Source organism: Erpetoichthys calabaricus, chromosome 16, assembly GCF_900747795.2.
Source record: "Erpetoichthys calabaricus chromosome 16, fErpCal1.3, whole genome shotgun sequence".
NCBI classification, from domain to species: domain Eukaryota; kingdom Metazoa; phylum Chordata; class Cladistia; order Polypteriformes; family Polypteridae; genus Erpetoichthys; species Erpetoichthys calabaricus.
In genome coordinates, this window is record NC_041409.2 from 50,382,592 (window position 1) to 50,401,750 (window position 19,159).

Sequence of the window (19,159 nt, forward strand, 5' to 3'; positions counted from 1 at the left end):
CTTGGGAGATTCCTACCTTAAATTTAACACAAGGGGAAATTTCAGATTTGAGATTGGGTAAAAGTGTGGGCCTTTTTTTTTTTTTTTTTCCCTCAAATGTCACAACTTGTTCTTTGTGATGTTTGTTTATTGTAATTTTAACATTTTTCCTTTTAATAAAGTTAACTTCCAGTATAATTTATTTTTAACATTTAAATAAATTGTTTAATTTTGCCAATAAAAATTACTTCAATAGAGTAAAACTGCAGAATGTAAATTAAAATTTGCTGAGAAAAATACATAATTTTATTTTTTTTTTTATCCATACTCTTCTGTTTTTCCTGACAGTGTATATAATTCACTGCAGCTTTAGGACAGTTGAGCAGTCAACATAAGGCTTTACGTGTGAATGTTGTTAATTTAAGTAATTTTAAGATATCTATTTAAAATGTAGTTAAATTTCTCTTTGCTTAGGTAGCACAGTAGAGTAGACTTTTATTAGCACTGCCACTATACAGCTCTAGCATATTCGGTTCCAATCCACCTGATTGTCTGCATAGAATTTGTATGTTTTGTCTGTGGCTTTTTCCTTAGTGCTTGGGTTTTCCCCCCAGAATCTCAAAGCCTTGCTGGTTTGATTAAAAGGTCTCAATGTGATTGAAGTAAGATGGTTTAGAAATACCAATGACTATTATTAGTTTTCTGGTGAGCATGTTTGCTTTGAAATTGCCTTGCTAAAAGAAAAGGACAACTCTAAAACACCATAACAGAATGTAAAGGTGAATTGTTATATGATATGGTAAATCATTCAATGAAGTTCTCATTTTTATGCTGAAATGTCTTCCTTTTCAGAGTTAGAGAAAGTTGACCACCCTAGTCATATGTTTATCTATAGGCATTTTATTTAAAAGCTATTTTCTTGAGCATTTTCTTTTCATTTGTGCCACTAATTTTACTTTTCTGATTCAGGTTTAAAGGCAGTCATCTGGTCCACAAAATGAAAATTATGCGTTTTGTGAGTCCATCAAATTAAAAGGAGTGAAACTGAATACAAATTCACTAAGTGGTCCAAGGCAGTTTCATGAATTCTCATTTTATTCTTGGTGCAAAAAGTAAACTTTAGCATGTTTTTAGCTTTCAGTTTAACAATTTAGAGTTCCTTCTAAAGTGCAGTTTCAACACAGGACATTGCAAACAATGTGAATTGACCTCCTGCTTGTTGTGCAAGGATGTTCTTTTTCTGATTGTGTTTTCACTCATTTTTCTTTAACTTGTATACAAGTATAGATTGTCTTTCAGTGAACTTTGTACTGTTTGTATCATGTGAAGTGCAATGTTAGCCAGTGAATAAGCTATTACTGGCCTTGACTCATGACCAATAAATGATGTGTTGGAGGCTGGTTTTCTTTTCAAATGCTCAATTGCATTTGAATGTGTTTTCTGTTTGTGCACTACTCTTGTTTTCCACAAATGGCTGGCTCTGGAACGCAACCCCCGCGATGGAGGAGGGATCACTGTGTGTGTGTGTGTGTGTGTGTGTGTGTGTGTGTGTGTATATGTATATATATATATATATATATATATATATATATATATATATATATATATATATATATATTAATATTAATATACTGTATATATATATATATATATATATATATATATATATATATATATATATAATATGTATATATACATACAGTATATTAATATATATATATATATATATATATATATATATATATATATATATATATATATATATATATATATATATATATAATATGTATATATACATACAGTATATTAATATATATATATATATATATATATATATATATATATATATATATAATATGTATATATACATACAGTATATTAATATATATATATGTATATATACATACAGTATATTAATATATATATATGTATATATACATACAGTATATTAATATATATATATATATATATATATATATATATATATACAGTATATTAATATATATATATATATATATATATATATATATATATATACAGTATATTAATATATATATATATATATATATATATATATATATATACAGTATATTAATATATATATATATATATATATATATATACAGTATATTAATATATATATATATATATATATATATATACAGTATATTAATATATATATATATATATATATATATATATATATACAGTATATTGTGTATATATATATATATATATATATATATATATATATATATATACTGTGTATATATATATATATATATATATATATATATATATATATATATATACAGTATATTTATATATATATATATATATATATATATATATATATATATATATACAGTATATTTATATATATATATATATATATATATATATACAGTATATTTATATATATATATATATATATATATATATATATATATATATACAGTATATTTATATATATATATATATATATATATATATATATATACAGTATATTTATATATATATATATATATATACAGTATATTTATATATATATATATATATATATATATATATACATATATATATACAGTATATTTATATATATATATATATATATATATATATATATATATATATATATATATATATACAGTATATTTATATATATATATATATATATATATATATATATATATATATATATATATATATATACAGTATATTTATATATATATATATATATATATATATATATATATATATATATATAAATATACTGTATATATATATATATATATATATATATATATATATATACAGTATATTTATATATATATATATATATATATATATATATATATATATATATATATATATATATATACAGTATATTAATATATATATATATATATATATATATATATATATATATATACAGTATATTTATATATATATATATATATATATATATATATATATATATACAGTATATTTATATATATATATATATATATATATATATATATATATACAGTATATTAATATATATATATATATATATATATATATTAATATATATATATATTAATATATATATATATGTATATATAAATAAAATATAGTATATATAATATATATACTAGCTGTACCCTGTAGCTGCGCCCACATAGTAATGAAACAGGACAAACTTTAAAAATCAATAGACGTTGGCACTATATCTGATCATGTTCAGCTCTGATGGGAAAGCATTCCTCACGTCGGGGGAAAAAAGTAAATGGCCGGCCGTGATATCTCTGGCAATCAGCAGCTACCCTCTTAAACACATGGAGCTCTGATCTCTCTCTCAAAAACGTCAAACGTTACCCCTTAACAATCTGTAGATGATAGTCTGTTGAACAAACGGGTATCGCTAGCTAAGCGGAGGCAAGGTGCACTCCAATACATGGCAAGACGTAGACCAACTGGAACAGAGGCAGGCGAGTGAATGAGGAAGGCCCCGCTCCCCTGCTCTCTACCCACAGCCACTCTGTTGGATTTGCATAAATACATCAGTACTGCAAGCGAACTATGGTACTTAGCACGCTGAGAGATGTAGACAATAATTTTTATAGCTACGCATTACATAAGAGTTTTTTTTCATATCTTTATGATGGCTCATCGTTTTTTACCTAGTTAATAAAAACAAATCTGATTTTTATTGTTATGAGATAAGCTTATGAGGAAAAAAGCAATAAGACACATTTTACAAATGTTTGCTTGACTTTGTTTTTAGATTGAATGCAGTAGATGTTAATTGTTCCAGGACAGCTCCCAAGGTTACAGAGTTCTTTGATGTCAAAGGTATCTGTTTTGTATACAAGTACATTTTTAGGATGTTTATAATACACCATCTTTAAATGTTACTGAATATTGAAAGTTATCCTCACCTGCAAATGATAAAATGGAAAATCTAGCCTGATGTTTTCTTTAAGATATGTGTAGAACACATTTTAAAGTGGAGGTATCAAACTGGATTATTGCTGCATAACATGTTGGAGGAGTACTAGAAAAATGTTACATAATGTTATTGTAGCAAAGCATGCAATTTTTTTCTTTTTTGAAGAAGGCATCCTATAGTTGTATTAGCATATGGCCCAAATAATTAACCTCCTTTGCTTGAATTATTTGTTTCTTCCCAGAAGCAAAAACAGTGGACCTTTGCCTGTTCCCCATTCAGTTTGGTAGTTTTCCCACTTTTAAAAAGGTAGTCCTAGGGTGAAGTTACATGCACACACATTAGAGGAGCTACATCTTTCAGTAGTAGTTGTTTTCAGTAATCCCTCGCTATATCACGCTTCGCCTTTCGCTGCTTCACTCCATCGCGGATTTTATATGTAAGCATATTTAAATATATATCGCGGATTTTTCGCTGCTTCGCGGGTTTCTGAGGACAATGGATCTTTTAATTTTTGGTACATGCTTCCTCAGTTGGTTTGCCCAGTTGATTTCATACAAGGGATGCTATTGGCAGATGGCTGAGAAGCTACCCAACTTACTTTTCTTTCTCTCTGTCTTGCGCTGACTATCTGTGATCCTGACGTAGGGGGGTGTGAGCAGGGGGGCTGTTCGCACACCTAGACGATACGGACGCTTGTCTAAAAATGCTGAAAGATTATCTTCACGTTGCTACCTTCTGTGTGCAGCTTTTAAGTATGCTGCACGGTGCTTCGCATACTTAAAAGCTCAAAGGGCACGTATTGATTTTTTTTATCTCTCTCTCTCTCTCTCTGCACCTGACGGAGGGGGTGTGAGCTGCCGCCTTCAACAGCTTTGTGCCGCGGTGCTTCGCATACTTACAAGCCAAACAGCACTATTGATTTGTTTGCTTCTTTGAAGAGGAAGATATGTTTGCATTCTTTTAATTGTGAGACTGAACTGTCATCTCTGTCTTGTCATGGAGCACAGTTTAAACTTTTGAAAAAGAGACAAATGTTTGTTTGCAGTGTTTGAATAACGTTCCTGTCTCTCTACAACCTCCTGTGTTTCTGCGCAAATCTGTGACCCAAACATGACAATATAAAAATAACCATATAAACATATGGTTTCTACTTCGCGGATTTTCTTATTTCGCGGGTGGCTCTGGAACGCAACCCCCGCGATGGAGGAGGGATTACTGTAGAACATTTTTGGGAGTGCCTTCTCTAGAACTAAAGACATTAGAAACAAAATAGTAGTTTGCTGTCCTTCTCAGGGGTGGGGTTTGATTTGTCTTCAATTTTGTTTGGTTATAAAATGATCTATTTGTATGGAATGATTACAATAAAAATTAATAAATAAAATATATAAAAAAAAAAAGAAACAAAATAGTTAAGTGAACTGAAACCTTGAGCAGGTGCTTTCTTAAGTGTGCATTAAATACACAAGAAGAGACTACAGTTGCAATCACAGCATTCACTTATTAGAAACCAGTCTATTGAAAGAAATACTGTGTCACAGCATTGAGCCACATTTGAGTTATGATTCAGTAGCATTTTATCTAGAACCAAACACAAGACTCCAATACAAACTCCCACTCCCTTCCACTCTTAGGATTTATTCTGCCTAGTTTATAATTTGGGAGAATGAAGATAAGTGGAATTTTGTACAGGTGTTGGTTAAAACATACTGGTCATTGCCTACATTTTCAATTAACTTTCATTCATCTTAAGCTTAAAATGGATACCTTAATTTTGTAGATAATTGAGCTTCTCTTTTTTTTTTTTTTTTTTTTTTTTTTTTTTTTAATTTTGTGTTCATGCTTAAGGTTTGAAATTTTTGCTTTAAGTGTATGTGGTGAAAGTTAGCGATTAGCTACAGAAAGTCGTTATTTGACCAATTAAATGTTGCCAAAATAAAGTGAAAACCAATGGCAGATTTTGCATCAGCAGAGGTTTGAGTACAAGAAATTATGCTGTTCTGAATGTGACTCCAGGGGAATTTTTAATCTACAGCCACTGCTGATACACAAGAAAGGCTCCTGTGTCAGATGTTTTTGGGGTTTTTTTTTAAGTTTCAAAGGCTTCACCCAAAGATTCCACACATGCATTTATTGCTCCCCTACCTGGGAAGTGTCTTTTATTTGAAGACGCAGATTTAAAAAAGCCCAGAGTAGGGAATCCATTCCCGGACGGGTTTATCCATTCCTGGGAATTCGGGAATCCTGCATTTCATTCCCGGGAATCCCGGGCTCCCGGGGATGACACAGTGCATGGGCATCTCACATGTAAACGGTTTTAGAACGACCGACACTTATTTTTAATAAAATTACTGCAATATGTTGACACAATTAAAAGACTAATCTTATCTACAAGCAGTTCCTGCTGTTATATAAGTACATGTATCTTTAGTTGCGGTAATAAGAGCATAGAAAGGACAACATGTCCAGCGTGCAGCCGTCCAGGCAAGAGCACACCTTCGTGCAGAAGTACGCCAGCCACTGAGAAAGCACGCTCTGCCTCCACTGAAGTAGGCGGCACAATCATCAGATACTGATACACTTGTTCTAAACAACGCCTGCGCTTGCCATTGCTCTGAAACACCGCCATTTCAGCTTTTACTGATGCATCCAGTTTCTTGTCATCATTCTGTGATGGCAAGTTTCTTGGCACAGATAATGCGGATGCAACAGACTGACGCATTGCAATTTCAAGTTGCTGTTCAAAGCTGTTGTCTGATGAAGTGCAAGCTGCAGCAATGGCGCCACCTTAATTATTTTCAACTATAACTGTTATTTCTTGATCGATTTTTACATGCTATATATGTGAGCTTGGCCGTTCCCGTTTTCCCGGGAATTACAGCAGTTTCATTCCCGGGAATGCGGGAATGAAAAATGTCCGGGAATTGCTAGCCCAGAGTGATACTTAGCTTTGGATTGGTACCAATATTTTATCTTTTGTATGAATACCAGCTTTTGGACCTTAATACCAGTGCCAAAATGGTTTTGAAACAAATGACAGATAATTTCAAAACTCCTGTCTAAATCCAGCCTCCCCAGTGTCCTGCACAGTTACTCGCCTCCCTACCACACTACCCACCAGTTTTGTGTTGATAGCCATGATGTTCCGAGCGCTTCTAAACAGTAAGGGGTAGAGGTCCCCTGTGAATTCCTGATTGCATGGAAGCATAGAGTTTTATACCATGAAGTATATGAAACTGATGTTTTTTCACAAATGCAGTAGCAAATGTTAGGGTTAGGTGGGTGGGTCAACTGGGGATTGAGAGGAACTCTGACATTTACTTCCAGTACCGTACCATTTTCAAATTTGTGTTTTTTTTTTTTTTTTTGGTATTTTTTCCTGTATTGGTATATTGCAAAACACTAGTCCTAGTGTGAAAAATCATTGTAATGTTTTTCCAGCCTCATTCTTTCCAGCAAAATCTTGGAGGCTCTGAGGCTAATTCCTCTACTGCAGATAAGCTTGTCCTTAAATCATGCAGTCTTTTTCATGTTATTGTTGGTTGTGCTTTCCCCCCAAAAGCCATGAGATTTTACATGGGATGTGTTAATTTATAACTTTAGGTATTTCACAGTCCGTGACTTTCCTGAACAGCAGCTCGCTGGAAGGCTCACAATTCATGCAATATTTAAGTCAGTGTTGTTGAGTTTGGCAAATGACAATTTTCTTTATGTAATTGTGTTACCCTCTGGAATTAACGCAGACCAGGCTGCATCATGTAACTGGGATAGGCTAATTGTGATGAATGCATGTGTAGGGTATCTCTACCATTACTGAGCTCTAAGTTGCAAAAAAGAATGCATACATTGTACAGTGTAAAAACTAGACACTTCTAAACCAAAATATGTTTAATTTATGTGACTTTTTGCAGGTGTCTCAAAACTAAGCATTTGCATGTGTGCAGAGCATATTTTCTTTTCAAATGGCTGAAAACCTGGCAAATGTTGTGCATGAACAGATTTCGGAGGATTTTCCAGATGTTCATCGAAGCAATGGGGTGAGTATTGTTAATGTGTAAATCCTTTTGGGCTTTGGGTTATGGGGAGTTCTCATTTTCCTCCATTTGCGTTTTAACGTTTTCATTTATACAGCATCAGCCTCATCAAACTGTAGATTCAGATTGCCTGGAAAATTAATAATTTTACTCATTCAGTTAGTGTCCTCCAAAAAGTCATTTAGAAAAATGTATGCCATTGCAGATCTTTTTTTGCTTTAATATGTAAAGTTTCATTTGCTTTCCTTAGAATGAAGGAACAGAGAGACGAAGGACTGAGGTCAGAGAGGCAGAGTCAAATGGACAGCCTGCCTCACGACCTTCCCAACCTGTGGAGAGTGAGGAAGACGAGGATGAAGAACTGACCTTGAAATATGGAGCAAAACATGTCATTATGCTCTTTGTCCCAGTCACACTGTGCATGGTGGTGGTTGTCGCAACCATCAAATCTGTCAGCTTTTACACTAAGAAAGATGGGCAATTGTAAGTACTGTAATGTTTGTCTTTCCTAGTGCTTATCAGTCTCTCTTACAACTGGTAATTACAACAACAACATTTATTTATATAGCACATTTCCATACAAAAAGTAGCTCAAAGTGCTTTACATAATGAAGAAAAGAAAAATAAAAGACAAAATAAGAAATTAAAATAAGACAACATTAGTTAACATGGCCATCGGACCTTAGAAAAGGAGTAAGTTGGACAGAAAAAACAAAAAAACTCCAGAAAGCTGGAGAAAAAAATAAAATCTGTAAAGGTTCCAGGCCACGAGACCACCCAGTCCCCTCTGGGCATTCTACCGAACATAAATGAAATCGTCCTCTTTGTAGTTAGGGTTCTCATGGAGTCACTTGATGCTGATGGTCATACAGACTTCTGGCTTTTAATCCATCCATCATTGTTGGAACATCATGGTGCTTTGGGTAGATGGTGGCCACCACCAAAAGGACACCGGAAAAGGAAACAGAAGAGAGAGTAGGGGTTAGTACAGATTTTAGAGCCACCATGAATAGTTATTATAATGAATTGGATATACAGAGTATCAGGATTTAAATTAGTGAAGTTATGAGAAGGCCATGTTAAAGTAATGTGTTTTCAGCAGTTTTTTTAAAGTGCTCCACTGTATTAGCCTGGCGATTTCCTACTGGCAGGCTATTCCAGATTTTAGGTGCATAACAGCAGAAGGCCGCCTCACCACTTCTTTTAAGTTTTGCTCTTGGAATTCTAAGGAGACACTCAGTTGAGGATCTGAGGTTGCGATTTGGAATATAAGGTGTCAGACATTCCGATATATAAGATGGAGTGAGATTATTTAAGGCTTTATAAACCATAAGCAGAATTTTAAAGTCAATTCTGAATGACACAGGTAACCAGTGTAGTGACATCAAAACTGGAGAGAAGTGCTCGGATTTTCTTTTCCTGGTAAGGATTCTAGCAGCTGCATTCTGCACTAGTTGCAAACGATTTGTCTTTTTTGGGTAGTCCTGAGAGGAGTGCGTTACAGTAATCTAGCCGACTGAAAACAAACGCGTGAACTAATTTCTCTGCATCTTTCAATGATGTAAGAGGTCTAACTTTTGCTATGTTTCTTAAGTGAAAAAATGCTGTCCTAGTGATCTTATTTAATATGCGATTTAAAATTTAGATTACAGTCAACAGTTACCCCTAAGCTTTTTACCTCCATTTTCACTTTTAATCCTAATGCATCCAGTTTATTTCTAATAGCCTCATTGTATCCATTATTGCCAATCACTAAGATTTCGGTTTTCTCTTTATTTAATTTGAGAAAGTTACTATTCATCCATTCTGAGATACAAGTTGGACATTGTATTAATGAATCAAGAGATTCGGGGTCATCAGGTGCTATTGATAAATACAGCTGTGTATCATCAGCATAGCTGTGGTAGCTCACGTTGTGCCCTGAGATAATCTGACCTAATGGAAGCATGTAGATTGAGAAGAGCAGCGGACCCAGGATAGAGCCTTGTGGAACACTATATAGGATATCATGTGTCTTTGAATTATAATTACCACAACTAACAAAGAATTTTCTCCCTGCCAGGTAGGATTCAAACCAATTTAAGACGCTGCCAGAGAGGCCCACCCATTTTCTAAGAATATTATGATCAATGGTGTCAAATGCGGCACTCAGATCTAAGGGGATGAGAACAAATAAATGACCTCTGTCTGCATTTACCCACAAATCATTTACTACTTTAACGAGTGCAGTTTCTGTGCTGTGATTTGTTCTAAAACCTGACTGAAATTTATCAAGAATAGCATGTTTATTGAGGTGCTCATTTAACTGCATAATGACTGCCTTCTCTAGAATTTTACTTAAGAAAGGCAGGTTAGAGATGGGTCTATAATTTTCAAGAGCAGAGGGGTCGAGATTATTTTTCTTAAGTAGGGGTTTAACTACAGCAGTCTTAAGACAGTCTGGGAAGACCCCCGTATCTAATGACGAATTTACTATGTCAAGAACATTATCAATTAGCACGCCCGATACTTCTTTGAAAAAATTTGTTGGTATTGGGTCAAGGGCACAGGTGGAGGGTTTCATTTGAGAAATTATTTTATGTAAATCAGGTAAATCTATCCTAGTAAGTTTAATCTATATATGTAAAATCCCTATGTGCGTCTAGGTGTCCGTGTGTGGGTGTCTTCTGATGAAGTGCGCATGCGTGGGGCACGGTGCGATGCGCGATATTACTGTCAGAGAAAGTTAGAGGCGTTTTACGGAAATACAAACCAGTATTACTGCGAGAGGAAATTAAAGGTACACAATACAGTGATGCATATTACAACCACATACAAGCCAGTATTACTGTCAGAGGAGATTAAAGGCATATTACCGACGCACACGCCTGTATTACCTTCAATAAGGGCACGCACAGGCATCCTTCAATAAGGGCATGCACAAAAAGGCGAGCCTCAAAAGGGCGACATCAATTGGGTGCAGCGAATAAAGGCGCGCGTAAATAAAGATCTGCACCTTTGTTGCTCTTCACATATTGCAGAGCCATTTGAACTAAATTATCTACGAACGCCTTTGTTCGCCGCGCTCAATTGAGGTCGCCCTTTTGAAGCTCGCCTTTTTGTGCGCGCCCTTATTGAATATAGCCGTACAAGACAGTATTACTGTCACAGAAAATTAAAGACACACAATACACGGCGGCAGCCCACGAAGAACGGTCAGCTCAGCAAGTAAACATCAACAAAAGAAAGGCTGAAAGAAAGAAAAATATGACCAACAAAAAGAATGAGGTCAAAGTCCCTTGCCATTTAATATAGACTGTTCTTACTAATGTTTATGCACTACTGTTCTAGCGCCCGTTATTGTAACGGGCTAAATGACTAGTTTATTTATAACGGAATACTGGGGTTTAGGAGGATCCTTAGTATTGGGAAGATACAGTGGTGTGAAAAACTATTTGCCCCCTTCCTGATTTCTTATTCTTTTGCATGTTTGTCACACAAAATGTTTCTGATCATCAAACACATTTAACCATTAGTCAAATATAACACAAGTAAACACAAAATGCAGTTTGTAAATGGTGGTTTTTATTATTTAGGGAGAAAAAAAATCCAAACCTACATGGCCCTGTGTGAAAAAGTAATTGCCCCCTGAACCTAATAACTGGTTGGGCCACCCTTAGCAGCAATAACTGCAATCAAGCGTTTGTGATAACTTGCAATGAGTCTTTTACAGCGCTCTGGAGGAATTTTGGCCCACTCATCTTTGCAAAACTGTTGTAATTCAGCTTTATTTGAGGGTTTTCTAGCATGAACCGCCTTTTTAAGGTCATGCCATAGCATCTCAATTGGATTCAGGTCAGGACTTTGACTAGGCCACTCCAAAGTCTTCATTTTATTTTTCTTCAGCCATTCAGAGGTGGATTTGCTGGTGTGTTTTGGGTCATTGTCCTGTTGCAGCACCCAAGATCGCTTCAGCTTGAGTTGATGAACAGATGGCCGGACATTCTCCTTCAGGATTTTTTGGTAGACAGTAGAGTTCATGGTTCCATCTATCACAGCAAGCCTTCCAGGTCCTGAAGCAGCAAAACAACCCCAGACCATCACACTACCACCACCATATTTTACTGTTGGTATGATGTTCTTTTTCTGAAATGCTGTGCTCCTTTTACGCCAGATGTAACGGGACATCTGCCTTCCAAAAAGTTCAACTTTTGTCTCATCAGTCCACAAGGTATTTTCCCAAAAGTCTTGGCAATCATTGAGATGTTTCTTAGCAAAATTGAGACGAGCCCTAATGTTCTTTTTGCTTAACAGTGGTTTGCGTCTTGGAAATCTGCCATGCAGGCCGTTTTTGCCCAGTCTCTTTCTTATGGTGGAGTCGTGAACACTGACCTTAATTGAGGCAAGTGAGGCCTGCAGTTCTTTAGACGTTGTCCTGGGGTCTTTTGTGACCTCTCGGATGAGTCGTCTCTGCGCTCTTGGGGTAATTTTGGTCGGCCGGCCACTCCTGGGAAGGTTCACCACTGTTCCATGTTTTTGCCATTTGTGGATAATGGCTCTCACTGTGGTTCGCTGGAGTCCCAAAGCTTTAGAAATGGCTTTATAACCTTTACCAGACTGATAGATCTCAATTACTTCTGTTCTCATTTGTTCCTGAATTTCTTTGGATCTTGGCATGATGTCTAGCTTTTGAGGTGCTTTTGGTCTACTTCTCTGTGTCAGGCAGCTCCTATTTAAGTGATTTCTTGATTGAAACAGGTGTGGCAGTAATCAGGCCTGGGGTTGGCTACGGATATTGAACTCAGGTGTGATACACCACAGTTAGGTTATTTTTTAACAAGGGGGCAATTACTTTTTCACACAGGGCCATGTAGGTTTGGATTTTTTTTCTCCCTAAATAATAAAAACCATCATTTAAAAACTGCATTTTGTGTTTACTTGTGTTATATTTGACTAATGGTTAAATGTGTTTGATGATCAGAAACATTTTGTGTGACAAACATGCAAAAGAATAAGAAATCAGGAAGGGGGCAAATAGTTTTTCACACCACTGTATACTATGCTATTTCTAATATCATTAATTTTTTGATTGAAAAATACAGCGATAGCCTCACAGGTTTTACTGGAAGTACTTAGGAGGCATTCCTTTGAGTTACCTGGGTTTAACAGACGATCAATCGTCGAGAATAGGACTCTGGGATTACTAGCATTGTTATTTATAATCTTAGAGAAATAGCAGCGCCTCTCAAGACGGACTGTGTTATTGTATTCTGTTATTTTAACTTTTAATATTTCATAGTGGATAGTTAGTTTAGTCTTCCTCCATTTACGCTCAGCTCTATGGCATGTTCTCTTTAAATCAGACACACTTTGGGTCTTCCATGGTATAACAATGCTAGAAAATTTTTTAACTGTCTTTTCAGGTGCAACTATGTCAACAGCAGCTCTCACCTTAGTATTAAATCTTTCCACCTTACTATTTACATTATCCTCGCTATTATAGTTGGCACTATAAACGGACTGATTGCTTAGAATGTTTGTAAGTTTTAAAGCTGCTGATGAGTCAAAGAAGCGTTTTTTAACAATATGCTTCTCATGAGTGTTTTCTATCATTATTTCTATATTAAAAAGTAGAAGAAAATGGTCTGATAGACCCATATCAATGACCTGCTTTATATCAACTTTTAGTCCTTTAGTAATCACTAAGTCTAACATATGACCTGCTTTATGTGTAGGCTGATTAACGAGCTGTCTCAAATCAAAAGAGTCCAGGAGGTTCATAAATTCTTTTACTTTTTGGTCACACTGATTATCTATATGAAAATTAAAGTCGCCGACCATTAAGCGTGTGTCATAGTTCGTAATTAAAATTGACATTAAGTCAGAGAATTCCTCAAAGAAAGACGCGTTGAATTTAGGAGGTCTGTACACGGATAATACTAGAACGTGATAATCTCCATGAATAACAACGGCGAGATACTCAAAGGACTTGGAATTTACCAAAACTGACATCTTTACATTTTAACCGCTTTGAGTAAATGTTTGCCAAGCCACCACCTCTTTTTCCTTGGCGATCTGCACGAGTAAAACTGTAATCCGGAGGCACAGATTCGATTAAAACAGCTGCACCATCTGAGCTAAGCCACGTTTCATTTAGTGCAATAAAATCTATTTTTTTATCACTAATAAGACGTTTTTTATCAATGATTTTGTTAGTTAAAGCTCTAACATTTAATAGAGCCATATTTAATGTTTCGGAGGGGCAGAGATGAATACTATGTGCGTTATTGATATTTGGAACAGGGACTAAGTTATTTTTATTAGCGCCGCTTTGTGTGTAATTTTTGTTTAATCTATAATCTGTTTTTATAGTTTTAATACATTGTTCATCTAAAGTAGTAACTTTAATTAAATTATTGGTGTTTATGCCGTATTGCCTAGATTTTCTACGTGCATTGAGATTGGTTATTTCAGTATTTATGTTGTGCACTTTTATGGAAGATTTTATTAAACAATTATCATGTCCAAGCACAGCAGTAGCATTTCGGAAGGGGTTAAAAGCAGAGATAGATAGTCAAGGTAAACGAATTACCTTAGATATGTTTTCGGAGAGGACCCGGGCGCCAAAACTGTTCGGATGCAGGCCATCTCGCTTGAAAAAATGCGGTCTTTCCCAAAAGAGGTCCTAGTTGTTGATGAACCCGATGTCTTGATTCTTGCAGAAGCTGTGCAGCCAGTTGTTTAATCCTAGCAGACGACTGTAGTACTCGTTTGATCGTCTGACGAGAGGCCTGTGGACCCAAAATGAAGATCTTTGCCGATGGGGTCCTCTCCTTCGTGTCTTTAATTAATGCTGTGAAGTCAGCCTTGAGGATTTCCGATTGTCGGTGCCTTATATCGTTTACGCCGGCATGCAAAACAATTGCTCCAACTGCCCTGTTCTTGTGCTTCTTGTAGATTGCCGGCGCACGTTTCATCACATCTCGGACACGAGCACCGGGAAAACAAGAAACAAATGATTTTCTATTAGGGCATGCGATATTGAGGTTTCTAACAATAAAATCACCTACCACTATTACATCACCAGGGGCTGAAGGCGAACTGGGGACGCGGAGAGGGTCGAACCGGTTCTGAGTTAAGATGCTTGCCTGTGCCGATGGAGGTGTTCTGGCCTTGAACCCCCGCCTGCATAGCTGAAATACACCGAGGTCATCATCGTTGTCGCTCCTATGAGGCGCGGGGGTGAAGTTCACTTGAGTGGCACAACGAGGGGTTGATGTTACGCCGATTACAGATGGCGAGGACGGTTTATCCAGTAGCCGAGCCTTCAGATCTCTAAGGTATCTTCGTCTGGACAGGAGTTTATGAATCTGTTCGTTGAGTGCCTGGAGTTCCCCTACTATGACTGCAACGCGATTCATCGCACTGTCGGCCATTGTCTCCTTCTACTTCCGCTTCGTGCCCTAGGAAGAATGAGAGAGAGATTGGTTAGTGGGTAATTTGTTTTACAAAGCCAAATGCAGAAATTCCATTCAATAATATATAGTCCTTATGAGTTGAAGTGCTACATTCGATTCACTCCACATTTTTGTTTTGATAATTTAAGTCAATATACATATGAAGTCTGATCAGACTGATTTGCTGAGAATGAAAGGTGAAAATTTGACCAGTTCTAAGGAATGTCTTCAAAAGAAAAGAGAATGCATTACACATAGCACAATAAATCTATATTATATACGGTCAGGTACATAAGTATTTTGGACAGTGATACAGTTTCCATAGTTTTGCCTCTGTGTGTATGTCACTGCAATGAATTTTGAAATAAAGTAGTCATTATGTGATTAAAGCATAGACTTTCAGCTTTAATTTAAGGGGTTTACCTAAAATATAAATTGAGCCATTTAGGAATGATAGCCATTTTTGTACATGGTGTCTCAATTTTCAGTGGCTGAGATTTGGACATTTGATTAAAAGCTGTTCCATAGCCAGGTGAGAGCAGGTCCCTCATTATTTCATTAACTAATAAGCAGATAAAAGGTCTGGAATTGATTCCAAGTGTGGAATTTGCAATTGGAAGCTGTCACTGGAACTCTCATTATGAGGTCCAAAGAGCTGTACATGCAAGTAAGAACAAGCCATCATTAGGCTGAGAAAACAAAACAAAACCCCTTTAGAGAGATGGCAAAAATACAAGAAGTGGTCAAATAAACCATTTGGAAAATTCTTAAAATGAAAGAATGCACTGGTGAGCTCCGTAACACCAGAAGGCCTAGAAAACCACAGAAGACAATTGTGCTAGATGATTGAAGAATACTTTCCTTGGTGAAGAAAACCCCCTTTCAGAACATTTAGCCAAACCAAGAACACTGTCTGGGTGGTAGACTTGTCATTGCCAAAGTCTACAATCAAGAGAAAATGTCATCAAAGTAAATATTGTATAGAGGGTTTAAATATTGTATAGAGGGTTTAACACAAAGTGCAAACCACTGGTTAACCTCAAGCATAGGAAGGGCAGATTAGACTTTGCCAGAAAACATTTTTTAAAAAGCCTGTCCAGTTTTGGAACAACTTTCTTTGGACAAAGGAAACGAAGATTACCAGAATGATGGGAAAAAGAAGAGTATGAAGAAGAAAAGGAAAGGCTCTTAATCCAATGAATACCGCATGATCTGTGAAACATGGTGGAGGCAGTGATGTGGCATGGGCACATCACACTGCCAATGGAAGTTGGTCACTAGTGTTTATCGATGATACGACTGCTGGCTGAATTCTGAAGTGTACAAGGCTATACTGTCTACTGAGACTTAGCCAAATGCTGCAAAACTGATAGGACAGTGGTTCACAGTACGGATGGACAATGAACCAAAACATACTGCGAAAGCAAACTAAGTGCTTTTCAGTGCAAAGTAGTAGAAGATTCTTCAAAGGCCAAGTCAGTCAACTGACCTCAACCCAGTTAGACACACATTTCACTTGCTGAAAACAAAACTGATGGCAGAAAGTCCAACAAACAAGCAACACCTGAAGATGGCCGCAGTAAAGGCCTGGCATAGTTTCACTAGGGTGGAAACCCAGCATTTGGAGATTGCCATGGGTTCAGACTTCAGCCAGTCATTGACTAAAGGGATGTCAACCACATATTGAAAATGGTCATTATATTTAATTATTTTTGTTTGTCCAAATACTTTTGAGCTCCTGAAAATAGAGGGACCATGAACAAAAATGGCTGTCATTCTTAAACGGCTCATATGTTTTTGGTAAACCCCTTAAAGCTGAAAGTCTACACTTCAATCACATAATAATTGTTTTATTTCAAATCTGTTGTGGTGGTATACAGAGACAAAATTATGAAAATTGACACTGTCCATATACCTATGGACCCGACAGTAGTTATGCATCGTTATTGGTAGTTATTCATTGTTGCTCATTATTCTTATCATAACCAGTTAAGTTGTCAAGGTATCAACATATCCACTTTGGAATGCAGAAAAGACATTTCACGTGATGCATGACAAATTCAGGTCTGAAAACTGTTTTTATTGAAGAAATGCAGAAGATACTAAAATACTCCCTTCACTATGTCATTCACATCTGCTTGACAGGATATATACTCCATTCCCAGAAGAGACGGACACAGTAGGACAAAGAGCTCTGAACTCCATTCTAAATGCTACGATCATGATCAGTGTCATCATTGTCATGACACTACTTCTGGTTGCCCTCTACAAGTATCGTTGCTATAAGGTAGACACTTTGCATTTTCGTTTGTAGTTCAATTATTATGGTAATATAAAAGATGTAAAAATTCATGCATCATGACTGCTTTTGTAAATATTGACACCTCCTAGTGTTTAGATCCTTTTTGTATATTTATTTCTGCATGTTTGCCTGTCTTATGTACAAATTTGCCAGAATGAGCTTAGACTCTTCACACAATAAAAATATTGTCAGGGTAACTTAGGTGTAGTTGTGAAGCATTGACAGCATGTTGTAAATAGCAGGCATTTTAGTTTATTATTAAACTGATACTTAATCTGTTTTTCTTGCTTCATTTTTTGGCCTTTCCTAGTTTAGCTGGGAAGTAAATCTGTTTGGTCTGTACTGTGTAGTTGTTTGAAAATGCAGTGTACACTTTTTCCAGAATTTAAGTAAAGGCATAAAAATATACAATGATTCCTATACCATAACCAGTGATAAGAACGCATTAACATTCCTTTTCATGGTGCTATGCTCATACAGTTCCCCCCCAACCCCCCAAACCATTTTAACAATTTCAAACATCATTTTCAAGACAAGGCCATCGCTTCAGTTTCCAGATAATCGCATAACCTGCTTATTTACCCTTGGGAAAACAAGCTACGAAAAGATTTTTTTTTTTTTTAAACAAAAAAAATTGTGTAATAGAAACATGTAAATACCAAAGTGTCAATGTAAATGCAGTAGGAAAGGTATGTCTAATGTCAACGTCTGTACTGATGCAGGTTTAGAACATGTCCTTTTGTGTGATATGTTTTGAAATAGTCACCAGCACACAACCGGATATTTAACTCTGAGCAGTAGAAGCTTAACTCTTTGCCTTTTTTTTTTTTTTTTCTCTCCTGTTGCTTGCACATGAGAATGTAGAATGTTAGTGGATGACTTTCACGATCATTGTGCTCACTTTGTTACTGTATTCCAGCACAGTGCAAGGCTTAATAACATTTCACGAACATTACGCACATTGCAGCAACTATCAATGCTTGGAAGGCTAATGTATTTCCTGTCCTTCCACTTGATTGCAATCAAGTGGATTTTGCCACATAGGTACTACACCCTGCTGCAGCTTTACATGATTTGAAGTCCCTACCCATTTAATGGTTGTTCTGTTTTACAGTGTTGTATGCATCCATTTCTCTGTCTGTGTCAACATCTCATGACCAGTTCACATTGTCAGCCCTATCACTTCATAAACGAATGGTTCATTTTCAGTTTGTTTCAAAAATGACTTTACTGTTTGTGTGTTTTTGTTAGTGGCTCTGTACCACTCATGTATATTGTTAAATTACCATAGAGTGGCAAAACATACAGAAACATTAATGATTTTTTTTGCAGCATGATGTTATTTTATCCACTAGATAGACTGCTTTTCAGAATTAGCACTGTAAAAGTGCATCATTACTTGTCACCCCAAGAGACATGCAGGCTTAACTATATTTTCATAGAATTCCAAACCTAAGAGATCATATCCAGGAATGAG

At 35.6% G+C, this 19,159-nt stretch overlaps 1 protein-coding gene across 3 annotated transcripts in view; it reads left to right on the plus strand.

The window, feature by feature from the left end:
* psen1 (presenilin 1) overlaps positions 1 to 19,159 on the plus strand; it is a 46,387-nt gene that overhangs the window by 5,098 nt on the left and 22,130 nt on the right. For 2 of the 3 annotated variants that reach the window (XM_028821528.2, XM_051919922.1), the window contains exons 2-4: positions 7,822 to 7,947; positions 8,195 to 8,427; positions 17,526 to 17,667. In XM_028821528.2, coding sequence (XP_028677361.1) covers positions 7,873 to 7,947; positions 8,195 to 8,427; positions 17,526 to 17,667 — 450 coding nt within the window. In that variant the 5' untranslated portion in view covers positions 7,822 to 7,872. Of the gene's footprint in view, positions 1 to 3,748; positions 3,817 to 7,821; positions 7,948 to 8,194; positions 8,428 to 17,525; positions 17,668 to 19,159 lie in introns of all 3 variants that reach the window. The other variant, XM_028821529.2, reaches the window with a different exon arrangement.